The sequence below is a fragment of the Oncorhynchus tshawytscha genome, linkage group LG33 (genome assembly GCF_018296145.1).
Source record: "Oncorhynchus tshawytscha isolate Ot180627B linkage group LG33, Otsh_v2.0, whole genome shotgun sequence".
NCBI lineage: Eukaryota > Metazoa > Chordata > Actinopteri > Salmoniformes > Salmonidae > Oncorhynchus > Oncorhynchus tshawytscha.
The window spans coordinates 21097100-21109578 of record NC_056461.1 but is presented as its reverse complement, the minus strand read 5'-3'; the positions used below and the strand labels follow the sequence as shown (position 1 = coordinate 21109578).

Sequence of the window (12479 nt, the reverse complement as noted above, 5' to 3'; positions counted from 1 at the left end):
TCAGCAAACCCTGCAAGACAGGGTAGAACAGTAAAGCAATTGCCTTTGCCCGATGTTTGAATGTTGAAAAAGTAGGAAGCAATGCAGAGTGCCACATACATGTCACTTTATTCACATGTTTAACTGAACTGTTCATTCTACACACTGGTATATCGAAATGGAATTGAACACAGGAGCTAAATGTGTAGTAAATTAACTATTTGATCTCAAGGGATGATAGAAATTACAGTAGGGGGCAATACGACTCAGTGGTTAGTTGCAGCATAAGTTTCCACAATGCTGTATAATGAAAAACATGGTTCGTTTCAAAATACGTTATGTGTGCGTAAAGACAGCATCAACCTGGGTGAAAGGTGTAAACCTGTAACCGACCTGCGGAGATGGTATCAGATCTTTATAATCTCGTTTAGGGTCCATGGCCCTCGTATGTCTACTTTGTGAAATAAATTATCTGTCGCTTGAGGAAGCACTGAAGCAGATACACCTCCTCAGGAGGAGGGATGTTGTTTTTGTAAGCGAAACGCCCATCATTCAAAATGCAAACCAATGAGACTTGTGCGTGAGACTGAAACTGTACCCGCGCTGGCACAGTGGGGAACATGCATGGCCGAGCGAGTGCTGCTCTGACATGGGTTGATTTCTTCATGTTGAACTACACGACTTTCCACCGCTCCTGCTTATATTTGCCTCGTTTCAAGCGACACTTAGAAATATTTGTGTCCATGCTAAGGATTTTATGAACTCGTTTTTTTTTGCCACGGCACATTTGAACGACTCCGGTTCAAGGAAAGAGCTGCTCCTAGTTCTTCAGCGGTTCTTCAGCCGTGACAATACAGCGACAGCGCCGACGACACGGACACACAGCCGCGCGAGTAAAGGAAGATTTGGCACTGTCTGTAGCCGGCTGGTTATGTGGAGTTAATTATTATTCAAATGTTCTAAGAAACATTTCAGAGCATATTTATGCATGGACCACGCTGTTATTAACTTGAAAATCAACAATTCAACGCTGCGTAGGCCTATAGTTACAGAAACTATTGGTGCCCAAAGAAGAGTTGATCCGAGAGAATAATTATTCATTTGTGTAGGCTGTGGTAGACCGACTACAGGAGAAAACTATTATAAAGCTAAAAATTCATGTTTATAATATCTGTGACATCCCACATCTTCTGCGGTCGAAGAGGATGCTCTTGTTGCTATGAATACACGACAAAAACAATGACTGAAATAGTGTATTTTAAACGGATCCTCAACTAATTAATAATCAAGACATTTACCCACCAATTGCAATAATTTTTATTCCACAAACTGGCATTGCTTTTTTTTACTGAATGAAAAGACAACTTTTTTTTTTACAAATGTCAATTCAAGCCTCAGCACAATAACTGCTTCGTGAAATAATCCAATCAATGCGTTATACTCGAGCAGTCAACTAAGACATAAGGCAATTATAATTTAAAAGCCTTCAGATGTGAATCTAATTTCACTCTGTTCATTTGAAGAATTCTACCGCGCCAGACGCTGCATCGAGAGGGACCTTGACGTGTCCAAGTTCGGGAGCCATGCCGCAGATGGAAATGATCCTATGCGTTTCGCTGGTGTTATGGACGTGTGTCTACGGCCAAGAGCCGGCCTCCAAGGTGGTGTCCGACCGCTATGCGGTCTACTGGAACCGGACCAACCCCAGGTGAGTCTCGTGCGTAACCGCAATGTGTGTCAGGGATGGGCCACGGTCACAAACTTCATGCGGGATCAACTTAATTGATGACATTGGTTGGAGGTGGATGGCCCGTAGACCATATGATATTTGTTACAATGTGAATTTGAAATATTCTGCCCTACTATACTGACCATGATTCACTTGTGTATAAGCCTAAATATACATTTTATTGATGCACTTCGGTAATCATTTACAAAGACGAACGTGTATGTTGCGTGACATATATCTTATCTACCTCTCATCAATAAGTTTGTTATATCCTATACTGTAAATACACCCGAATGATTATTAATATTATCCTGGTTCTGCTGGATGCGTCCACAGATCTGTTGCCGCGAAAGGCTTTCATTTTAGGTAGGCTTATAATTTAACTAATGGAAAATGATGTGGTTTATCTCTCGAATGAGGGAAATCGGGTGTTAGTTTGATGATTTAAAATATTCTGTGTGTGAGTCGGATTCTTAACACGTTCACTTTTACTGATTCGGCAGTAGGACAATTATTCTGTAGCAGCAGTGGCTATTTCTGTTAGAATTGGCTACGAATGTATCCAAGTGTCTGTTCAACACATCTATAATGTTGCCTTGAATAAGATTCAATATTATCAGCCAGTTTTCTTTGGAAAAATGATAAGGCGTTTGCATATGACGCACAACAAAAACCCACAACACTTGTGCCTTCTTATAACATGTTAAAAGGCTTTCCACATGGTTGTACAATAAAATACAATAAATATTCAGTTAGGTTTCCACCTGCCATTTGTATTTTATTGTAATTGGTCAAAGTTGCCAATTAGTGTGGTCACAAGGGTAAAGCAATGGCTGTAATTACCCACTGTAATGGAATGGTCAGATGTGACTGCTATTTGACAGAGATGCTAATTGTGCAATACTATTCTCAGGTAGCCTACAGCTTTGAGTTGACTCCCCAGGTGACTAACTGTTATTCACACTGGATGGCCTGATTCTCAGAAAATAGTTTGTAGTATGAGTGTACCACTTTGTGTCATGCATAACATATCACCTTTGGACCTTATCAGGTTTTTCCTGACATTTACAGTTTCGGGATGACTCCTCAACATTTATGCTTAGGGAGAAGAAACTGGTCCGTTGGGGTGATTTTGCTTTGCACGGAATCAACAGATGATGCTGTACTTGTTTGTCTTTTTGTGGTAACCCTGAGGCAAAGTGTGTGCAATGAGCTAGTTAGGAGAAGAAAGAGAACGGGTGAGATATTAACGCAAATATGGTGGCATCAAAGGCAAGGCTCTCTGCCTCTCTACCTCTTTTCCTGGAACAGATAACATCTTTGATGCACTCCCATAGTGGCATCAGCTCATTCCAACAGCTCCTGCCAACAAAAAAAAAATCGAAAAAGCTTTCCAGCTTCCCAAGTCCTGCTCCTCCAAAGCCATGCCCCCCGTCCCGGCTACCCTGCCACCCAACCACATGCTGGGGCAGACAATGAGGGGAACACAGAGGGGTATTTCAGCAGTGCCCAGGCCCAGTGTGGTGCATGCTCCTGTGAGAGACACACACATGCTGAGGTCACACACTCTGTGGTAATCAAGCAGGCCCTGGGTTAACCATCACATGGCAGCACAGAGGGGACTGTAGTCAGGGTTAAGCCCAGGGCAGAGCCTGCCTCTCCTTTGAGGCTCTGCGACGGCCATGCAACGGCACCCTGCCTGGGTTTTGTCTGAGGAGAATAGGGCTCCTCAAGTCAATAAATGACTAACCCTAAATTGACTCTCCTTTTCTCATTCAGGGGCCTAATCCAAACCCAACCCACTGTATAATATAACCATGCACCATGCTAAGACTCAGGGGCCCCTGGCCCTGCCGTTTAATATAACCATGCTCTGTGTTAGACCATGGGCCCGTGGCCCTTGCTGGGTAATGTAACTATACTCAGCCATCAGAGCCCGAAGCCTGCTGGGGTATAGTCACAACTTCCAGATGAGGCTTTTTTCTGACCACAGTAGAAAAACGGCACCCAACGCGGCAGCCCTGCAGTCCTGCAGTCCATACTCAGCCATTCATGAAATCCCCTACAGGGACTCTGAAATTGAAATGGGAAGTGACTCGTGAAAAATGTAAATGGTGAAGACATTTTCTATTGTTTAAAACTCATGTAGGTTGATGGTGTCATGTTTGTTGCGCGCTTAATAAACGTTGCTCCTATTTCCCTCCCAATATCTCTCAAGAAAAACCTCTCAACATTCTGACGCACTTTGTTGATACACTCCAACAGTGGGAATCAAAAGCAGTGGAACAGTAGTTTAACCATGATAAGGATTCAGTCATGCTCGGAGGTGCAAATGACTCAATCAGTGACAGTGAGGCGCTCAAGTCATTATAATCACCTTAATTTAAAAAAAATGAAGTGCTTGTTGAGGAGACATAACATTTCTGAGCTACAATGGATATAGGGTCATTCCATTTGATTTCAATCCACTTTTGACCGCATCCCCTTTGATTTGAATGAAACTTTCAGTGCTTGCCCATGGTGAAATTGCTATGAAAGTGACTTTTTGGAGATACAGATTCTCAAAGTTGACAGATTTTGCATACCCCACCATGCCACAAGACATCACTGGAAAAGATTGAAGGTTCAGTTTAATATCATTTAACAGTTTACGACAGGGTTGTCAAACAATGTAATAATTTATTGAATTAAAAATAAATAAATAATATATATATATTTTTTTACATTTAACGTCAATGATCTAAAAACGTGTCAACTCCGATTATTTACATTTTCACATATGTTGTACCTTAAAACCTCATTTGCATAATCTGAAGTGCATGCATTGTGCCCGCCATCAGTTGAGACTCAACATACTCTTGAATACAGGGCGGGTGTAATTTAATTCATAGAAATAGAATTCATAGAATGGACCTGTCCCTTCAGACCACTGATGGCGGGCACAACACAAATACCTCAGATTATGTAAAATAGGGTCTAAACTACATGTGCGAAAATGAAAACAAATCGTTGTTGACCGTGTTTTCAGATAATTGACGTTAAAGGCTAAAAAAGTTTTAAAAATATATATATAATCACAAAATTATGGAATAGTTTGACAACTGTTTTTGTAAGCATTTAAATGCTATCAAACACAACCATTTATCTTTTCCAGTGATTAAGACATGGATGTCTCATGGTATGGTGGGGTATGCAAAATGGGTCAACTTTGGGCATCTATATCTCCTGAATGTTTTGGCATTCAGGTCCAAAAAGTCACTTGATGACCACTTCTACCATGGGCAAATATGTATGGAAAGTTTCATTCAAATCAAAAGGGGTGCAGTCAAAAAGGGATTGAAATAAAATGGAATAACCCTATATTATAATAAGTCCGAGTGTTTTGTTTGACTTGTTAGTGACACATTTTAAGAGAGCATCATTTTTAAGTGCCCGTCTTATAGGAATGTGCTATATTGGTAGTAATTAGCTATAGAATTTGCTCGGCCACAAAATAAAATGTCTTGTAAAGATTGGAGGAGAAGGGCTATCTTTGGATGGCTGTTGGTTAACATACATGCGTGAATGTTGTGTAAACACGGTGGAGAGGCTAGTCATGCATTTTATTCTGTAATACTGTGTTAATACATGTGTGATTAAAAACACAATTTGTAAGTAAAGTTAACGATTAGATTATTGCCCATTGATGAGTTAGCATTAGAGAAATCCCCACCGGCCTGTATTTAGTTTGATAGTTGCTTAATTAAAACTGTCAGGCTCCATATGGGACACATGCAACCATTGCTGTGGCAAGGTGTTTATTTGTTGCTAATAGGTGGGATCAGTGGAGAATCATTCCTGAGTCCCTAATCTTCCTGCTGTTTGTGTCTCCGATGCCATGGAAACTGATACTCTTCCTCATCAAAGAGGCTCATTGGGTGGGACTAACGACCTGACAGCTGGGGAGAGGGATTTCAGCATTCTACAAGAGCACTGTCACCCTAGGGACTGCAGTTTAAGCTTCGTTAATGCCCCTCAAATCTTTCTACAACAGATGTGACATATTTATCGAAGACAATCAAACTACTTTTTCGTCTGTCTTCCGGTTCCACTACTTTGGTATACTTTGATTTGGTTCTGCAGTCCTTGTGAAAATGACTCAGTGGCTTCTCTTTCCACCTCATAACATCCTTGCCCTTACAGACACAGATAGTTCTCCTCTCAGCGAAATGACCTTGGCTGTTTGCTTTCTCTATTCTGGCAACATTTTTAATCTCCACTTAAGAAACAATACCACCACTTTCCAGTTTGTGACAAGTTGATGTTGTGATAGTTTCCCAGTGGCATTGTGAGTTTGCTCCGTTTGCATTTTTCAGCGTGTTTACCTTTGTTTTCCCCATCAGCCTTTTCCCGGCTCCCTGCTGCTGGGTTCCGCTTGGATACAAAACGGAAACAAAAAGCAGCCACGTCCAAATATTGACTGGGTCTCAGGACCGCAACCCTCTCCCAGCCCCAGCCCAGACCGCGTGAAAGGACACTATTGTTCCTATCGTACTCAGCGGCCCCATAGCCGTCTTTTAACTATGCATGCTCTTAAAGCGAGACAGGCATATAGGGAGAGTTGGAGGAGAGGGGAGTGGGAGAGAGAAAGGTAGTTGTGGCAAGGCTCTTGTGAGGGCGAGTACGTAAGGAGGCGAAGGGGAAGGGGCACACAAACGGGAGCGAGACACAGTCCACAGGGGTAACAGAAGCTTCCGGAGATGGGACACAGGGTTACCCGGGGAAATAGTGGCCATGCCATGGCCCCCCTGCATGAGGTCAAAACCGGTATTTCCACACCTGCCCTTACTTAGCCTGTGGATGGAGCCGCATGTTGCAGCCATCTTCTCAGGGAACTCTTGGCGTCAGAGAGTGAGGTTATTTTTCCTGGCCCTCTCTGAGAAGGGGAAAATAGTCCTGTGGAGAAAGCAGTCTGTCCCACTGCTCTGTGACCCTGCACACAGAGAAAGGTGCCTTGGCCCTGTCAGTCTCTTCAAACTAACAAGGCTGCCACTGCTTGACTAGCGGGGACTAAAAAGAGGAGGGTGTTTTAAGTGGGTGTCTTGTTGGTGAACATTTATTGTGTTAACTGTGTGTAAGTAGGGATTTCTCTGTTACCATACAGATATATTCAATATTCAGAGCACCACACAATGAATCCCTTTTTGGATAGAAAGTCTTTGCCTTGCTCTTTCTGTTAGACGTTGTGCAGATCACATTCTCAGCAACTTCCGTAAACTTGTTTTCAGTCAATTTTCCGATCGGTGGTATAGCTCGGCAAGTCGGCATCCGCCATTTAATATGCGTGGGCCAGTCAGTGGATTAGAGCCAACCCTCCAGCCCCTAATCTCCAAGTCTCACTTCAGTGCTCCCAAGGTTCATTTTTTCTGCTGTTTCTTAAGGTTTAAGTCTCGGCTGGGCTTTTTGTGTGCTGTTTAAATGTGAGTGGTGAAATGGCGTCCACTGTGTCTTTGTAGGCACCAGTGAGGGTATTAGCAGAGAGGCTCTAAGGGGCTTAAGAGGTCAGCCTCCCTTTGTGTGGAGACACAAAACACTTCCTGTGGGACCCTTCACCCCGCTCTGTTCTTCCCCCAGAAAGCCAGGGCCTGCCTGACCATTCACATTAATCAGGCACAGCCCCTAATGACTGCAGTAAAGCCTCTGGAACTGCCGCTTGAAGGCCCTAAAGAGTCCCTAAAGCCTCCTGACAGACAGTGTAGTAGTGTGTGGGGAAGGCTTCTGTATTGACGGCCTCTGTGCAGTAGAGTGGTGAGTGGCTATCCGAGCTTCCTTTTACAGTACGCTTTAGCAGCACAAGCCTACAATGAAAGAGGACTATGTACAGTAGGCCAAGGCCAAGGTAATGAAAATGGATGCCACAAACAGAATCCACCAGGAAAGTGTAGGGTCTGAACAGTTTCTCCTGCGGTGAGCTGCAGTAGCGTTGCGTTATCTACTGCACGCCTCCTATTGCAGAACGTTCTCCCCGAGGACTGCAGACTTTAAATGGATCAAGTAAATGGAGAGAATAAATTGTCTCAGTGCAAATCAGGGGAGAGATGGGGAGAGAGAGAGAGAGAGTCAGAACGAGAACCGGAAGGATCTCCTTTCCCTCTGTCGACCATAGCTGTGCTCTCTGCTCTCTGCAGCTGGAGGGCTAGAGCAAGGGTGTCAAACTCATTTCGCCCAGGGCTGTGTTCGGTCTTCAATGTGTTATACTTCACCACCGTCAAAAATATATGTCAAAAATAGTCCTCTATTCATGGTTTTTGGAATTTTTGATGCTCCCTGACTGTCGTTCATTCGGGTGATTATTAGCGAGCTGGCAATAACTGTATGGAACTGTATGTATGTAGGTCCATTATCACTTCTAATGGGCCTACATTTTCTACTACCTCGTGGGCTCGATCTGGCCCGCGGGCCGTATGTTTGACACCCCTGGCCTAAAGCCTGGTTATTTACAGAGGATTGGCTCGTCCTCTGTCTTTAGTAATTAGTCATGATTGCTGTTCGTAGTGCTCAGTCTGAGATACCTCCAGAAGGGTGTGGTCGTGACAGTTTGGCTGTTTTAGTGTTGCTAACTGGAATTCCACCAGTGCTACTCTCTGGTCTATGGCACACAGACCTGGCATGCTTGTGGCTCCCACCAGGCACATTGGCACAGGGTGCTGTGTTTTACAGACCTTAGTATATACTATTCCAAATGAATCCAAATTGGCCGGAAAGTATGCACGATATAAAACAAATGTGATTACCGCCAAGCATCCATGTAATGCTTCGGGAACTTTATTTGGGTCAATGTGGCTTTTGAAATGAAAGAAAAAGCAAATATCCCTCTCCAAGAGGCAACGTTTCCTAATTTCATTGGTGACTAACTTTCAAGGTCTTGTTTCTTTTTTTGGGGGGGGGGGATTAAGACATTTTGCTTCTACAGAATTTCTTCTGTGATTGCATCAGACTTACAGACAAACAGGGTAGATGAAGTGTGTAGTATTATTTTTTCACCCCATTGTATTTGCTGATTAGATCAGATTGAATTACTGATACACTCTGAAAACGAAATTGGCCTACATTTGTTAATGGTTGAATGTACTGTGCTCCTCCTCTCTAATTCATTTGGTTCAAGTGAAGGAAATATTACTTTTGTCTGATGAAACTTTGTTTTATCTGATGAAAGCTCATTATTTTTCATAGCATGTTAAGAGAAGTCTTATATATTGGGTTAGCTTAGTGTATGCAATGATCTTTGGCATAGTTGTGGCGTTTCAGGCACCCGTGGACAGATTAGGTAAAGGGCATTGATAATGTGATTTCGGAGTAAATTTAAAAAAAAAGTGACATTTAGATATCTGGGAAGAACAGTGTTCTTTTCGTTAACTTGATGTGACTTTGCAGGACCTTTTAGTGTGGCTTTCTGGCCCATGGAGACAGAGACTATGTCCCCCTGTTGTCTTTGAGCATGCTCAGTGCTTTGGAACCCATGAAATATTAAAAAGCTGTTTGCGATCTCACAGTAGAGCCTGGACAGCAAACCTTCACACGCAACCAGAAGAAATCCAGGTCAGGACCACCATGACTTTAATGCAGGGGTCGACATTTTGTCTCACTCCATAATACATACATGTTTTCTCACTCACCCCATGTTTCTTTGATGTTAAGAGACTTCGATGAAATTAAATGAGTTTTTCATCACCCCAAGTTTAGCACTGTTGATTGAAATCTCAGACTGCTAGGATTTGTTCTGTCTTCATAGGTGTCTCTCTCTCCTCTTTGCCTGACTCCCAGCTGTGTCTTGTGACGGGGAGGGAAGCAGAGACCGCCATTTCCCTCCAAATTCGACTCCATTTTGTTTTCAAGAAATAAAGTCGGGTTGAGAATCCTGGGAGCCTTACTGAACAGGCTCCGCCCCTTGTTTCATTCAACATGAAGATCCTTAGGAGACATCGAACAGCTTTAGATATGATTAACCAAAGTTTTTTTGATTGTGATTTTAATGCATTTCTCCAAAAGCATGTACAACGTTAGTTTAGACTGAAAACAATGGTAGAAGCAACATAGTCATGGCTTGGCTGTGTTTGTGTCATAGCCATGTTGCGTTTGTGCCCTAGCCTAGCTTAGCATAGCTGTATCTGTGCCTTGGTTGCCGGTACCCTAGCTGAGCCGGCGGCCTGGCACCCGTATCACTCCTCACGGCAACACAGTGGGAACAAGCAGGCAGATGCTCGCAGGGCCCGGGCTGATGATCTCCCTTTATGTCTTGGCTCCGCCAGGTCCCTCAGTTATTCTAGTGCATAATTGATGGCGGAGTTAGAATAGCAGAAGTAATGCGATGAGAGGGTGCAGCCAGGCGGAGCGAGGGATCGCGTGCGTGCGACTGCAAACATTGGAGGGGACGACGAGAGGACATCTGGAGTAACAGGTCCCCGTCCTCTGGTGTGTGGATCTCGACACAGAATGTCACCCTCCCAGCCAATCACAGCTCAACATCTTCCCACCAATAAGACGTCTTCGCCGAAGCAGAATACTACGTTCCCCGTGAATCAGACAACCAACCGCAGTTAGCAGTCTGTAGTCTGCAGATGATGTGCTAAGTTTGTCATAGGTTTTATTAGCCTTTTCTCATATTAAATGACACTGAAATACAGAATGAGTAGCATTACGCTTTTACATGACATTGATTATAATTGAAGTCATTTGGCATTTTACTGGTCATGTGAATGAGCCGGGATTGTGGTGTTTATGGGTACATTGCGTCACAAGGCATTGTCTCCACCATCTTTGTTCCTTTATCATGTATTAGATGTAGCAGAGATTGGCTGTGCTGGATCTCTAGTGACAGGGTGTATATCACACCTAGACAAGTCACTACAAAGAGACACTAATGGCCAAATAACCCTCCCTTGTCTACTAAACAAAGAGGCCAGGTCACAGATAACCTGTCCTGTCCCACTTTGAAGCAGTCGACTTACCTTTCGCAACAAAAAACTGCAATAAAAGCTGCAGGACTTCCCCTGAAACCCATCTGAAATACCTGTGTTCCTGGTTACGATGCTGCGATCAGAGCTTAAAACCACTCAGTATCATTTCCAATAGTATTATAGTACTATGGGACCGACAAGAAGGACCAGATGTACTGGATATTTGTGAGACAATTACAACTATATAAGACTTTTTTTTAAAGTTAAATAAAAAAGAATGTAGAATTTTTTTCAATGTAAGTCAGCCTAGCACTGAAATATATCAACGAAAATGCCTTAATTTTAATTGATAAATTAACGTCTTTTACATTTTTTAAAGAAAACCTTTAGTTGTTAGAAATAGATAGCAATTTATTTTCCATCGTTATATTATTTGAATACGACCAACAGTCATCTAATAAAGTGATGATATTTTAGTTGTACTAATTAAAACCTAACATCTATTTCATGGAATCAATCTATCAGACCAAGCAATGTACTGTATACTTATTACTATATATTTGTAAGAATCAAGATTCTCAAGGGATTGTATATTATAGCAGCTTATTAGAGGAGAAAATATTTTTTAGATTTCAGTTATAAACTCTGAGCCATGCTATGATTCGGCCAGTTACAGTATTCCATAATAACTCAATGGGCAGGTCTGTCTGGAGAAAATAATATTACCGCTGTGCTATAAAGACTTCCTAAGCAGTGAGCACACTCAAGGAACAAGTAAAACATATTTATGAGCAGGACTTTATGATCTTAATGACCAAAGCCCAGGCCCTTTAAGTGCACTTCTGGGCAGGGATGTTTTAGGGCCAGACATGGAACCAGCCTGGTAGTGCTCATACAGAGAGGCACTACTAGTAATATTTACTGGAATTGATTGTTTTGATATGTTCATCCTCACATGGTGACGAAAACTTATAAATTGTCACATATAATATGCTACTGCAATATCGGTGTTTTCACTCGCTAGAGCATTTGTTTGTAGCCTATGTTTAAGAGCAAAAACTAAATCAAGGCATTCACTAAAGTAAAGCAAAAATATATATATATTGGACTGTGCTAGCTATATTTCAACAATTACATTACTCCAAAATTGAAGTACAATATTTTATTATAAGACAACGGATTTAGAAAGATATAAAGACAACTTTTAAGCAAATAAATTAAATATCGCCAACTATTTTTTTGATTTTTTTTTTAACTAAAAAACTAAACATTTTCACAAGAGTCTTGTGGTGGGTATAAATCAAGTCAAATGTACAATGAACTTCTGACAAAATCAATCAACAACTGGAAAATACAAAATAATTACATTTGAATTGTTTGAAATACAATCAAGTATTTTCATTTTGATCCTCGTGCTGAGTTAGTTATTTGATAAGTTAATAAGTTATGTAAAGGAGGCCCTAACCATATTTTATGGAATGAGTAAATAACACAGTCAGGTGAATGGTGCTTTCTAGATATAATGGTTATTTATCTCTCAGTCTAAGAGAAAAGTGCAGTTTTATTTAGGAAGCTGGCATTTCAGTGCTTGGATGGACCTTTGATCCAACCATGGGTGTTTCGTGACGGCTTCCAAATCTGTCACTACTCCTCTGTTTCGCCTATTGGAGCATATCGAATGATTAAAGACGGGGGAAAAAGAGAATTGATTGAAAAAAAGCCTCTGGTCTGTTAGGTTCTGAAGTCTTGTGACTGCTACTTTGGGCAATGCAGAAGTTCTGTTAGTGAGGTCAGTCACACGATACACAGGGGGCCAAAGAAGTACACCGGCTAAC

General features: G+C 42.1%; 1 protein-coding gene across 3 annotated transcripts in view; it reads left to right on the top strand.

Moving 5' to 3' along the window:
• The first annotated feature begins 578 nt into the window (after positions 1-578).
• The window catches only part of LOC112230955 (ephrin-A5), a 51296-nt gene continuing 39395 nt past the window's right edge, over positions 579-12479 (top strand). For all 3 annotated transcript variants that reach the window (XR_006080672.1, XM_024397389.2, XM_024397388.2), the window contains exon 1: positions 579-1687. Coding sequence is in view for 2 of the 3 variants with exons in the window: in XM_024397389.2 (XP_024253157.1) it covers positions 1563-1687 (125 nt within the window). In the remaining variant the exon portion in view is untranslated. The remainder of the gene's footprint in view (positions 1688-12479) is intronic.